This window comes from Fulmarus glacialis, unplaced genomic scaffold, assembly GCF_000690835.1.
Source record: "Fulmarus glacialis isolate BGI_N327 unplaced genomic scaffold, ASM69083v1 scaffold6610, whole genome shotgun sequence".
NCBI lineage: Eukaryota > Metazoa > Chordata > Aves > Procellariiformes > Procellariidae > Fulmarus > Fulmarus glacialis.
In genome coordinates, this window is record NW_009189466.1 from 34964 (window position 1) to 36727 (window position 1764).

Here is a 1764-nt window from a genome sequence, read left to right on the forward strand (position 1 = left end):
AGGGATTTCTTCCTTCCCTCGCTCTCGTCTTTTCAAGCTTCTCTCCAAGCGAAGGTTCCAGGGTGGCAGCAGCCCATCCTGTTGCCTTCTGCAGCTCCCCTTCCCCTTCCCTGGCTATCCCGGGCACTGGTTGCAGCAGTGGTCTTGCAGCCCTGCATGTTATGATGTTACCCACTGATCTCCCTTTTCTCTCTCTCTTTCTTTCTCTCCCTTTGATTTTCATTTGTATTTTTCCCTCCCCTGCTGTCTGGATCCCAGAAATCCCGTAAGGTAAAGATAAGTATGACCCACTGCACCTTCATCTCATCTGCCATTGGCACGTTCTTTTTTGTTTTCCATTCAGATCTCAGTGTTTCACCCGCTCCCCTTCCCATCTGACCAAGCAGCTTTAGGATCTCTGTAGATTAGAGACACTTGTTTCCTCTTCCGTCATTAATTTCCAGCCAGTTGTTACATTTTGTTTCAGAAGCATTTCAATTAATCCGGTCATGTTTCTCGTGTTAACTCCACAAAGCATTAGCTAGTGATTCATATAACTGCATCTTTGCCTCGCTGCTGTGCCTCTGGGTCCATCCCGGGTGCACAGGAGGGGACATCGCTCCTGTTGTGTGCCCAGTGAACCGTGTGGCTGAAGACGCACCTGGGACTCTCCGTGCTGTGCAGTTGGGGCTGCAGGGTGACAGCAAGGAGGGCTCTTTCTCTTCCAAACTCACAGCCCTGTGAGATGCCCAAGAACCTCCTCTAACCATTTGCTGTAGGGGACCTGTAGCAGCCGGATGAACCCAAGCTGAATCCCTCTGGTATGAGTTTGGGTTTAAACATTAGCCCTGGCAAAACTGGGCTATTTGTTTACTTGGTTGTGGGGGCCACACAAAACCAGAGGCTTCCACGCCTGAGGGCATTAGAGCAGCATCTCCCCAAAATTAACTTCACAGGAAACCTTTTCCTTGTCTGCCTGCTGGCAGGCCAGACCTTGCAGCTTGGCATGAGGAGGTTTGCTGGAGGCCCCTTTCTCCCAGCGCCCTTTACACAGCCTGGTTTGGTGCCAGAGTCGTGGAGCTCTCCGCTCCCTGTGCTCGGCGGTGGCTAACCCCGGCAGTGCCGTGGCTGGTGGCCGGCTGCAGGTCCCGGTGGGCAGGGCAGGGAGGCAGAGGGCTGCAGGGCATTGCGGGGTGGCTGGGCTGGGGCAGGAGCAGCACAGGGAACAGAGGAGAAGGTAGGGACCCACTCCCAAGTAGGATGCCAAGCCCAGCCTGCCTTTCCCTGCCCGGCCCACAGCCGGCCTGCCTGCGGGGACAGGCGGGTGTTGATTTCTTTCCCACCAGCCCAACTTCTGGTTGTGCATGGGTGCCTGCTCTGCCTGCAGTGCTGCCCTGCTCGCAGCCTCCTTTAGTCCCCGCGGAGCTGGCCCAAGTGCCCAGCTTGCAGCTGAGGGATAGCCTGATATCTTCTCTCACCTTCTCCCCTCTCTTCCCCAGGTGCCTCACACCTTCTTGAACCTGAAGGAGCCATTTTACGTGGGGGGAGCCCCTGATTTCAGCAAACTAGCTCGAGCAGCCGCCATCTCCACCAGCTTCAATGGAGCAGTGCAGAGGGTAAGGCCCTACCAGGCAGCCTGGGGCAGGCGTCTGCCTGGGAGACGTGCCATCTGCACTGGCATTGCTGGAGGAGAGCGAGGATGAGCCTGGGAGCGGGCTGCCCCGGCACGTGGGTCCATCTGCACGGGGGGCACACCCAATTGAAAAGCGGCAGCAGTGGGTGGCA

General features: G+C 56.7%; 1 protein-coding gene across 1 annotated transcript in view; it reads left to right on the top strand.

Annotated features, from left to right (window-relative positions):
• AGRN (agrin) overlaps positions 1-1764 on the top strand; it is a gene marked incomplete at its 5' end in the record, with an annotated part of 43824 nt that overhangs the window by 33248 nt on the left and 8812 nt on the right. Inside the window, 2 exons of the mRNA XM_009582104.1 lie at positions 259-270; positions 1479-1595. Of these exons, the coding sequence (XP_009580399.1) occupies positions 259-270; positions 1479-1595 (129 nt within the window). The remainder of the gene's footprint in view (positions 1-258; positions 271-1478; positions 1596-1764) is intronic.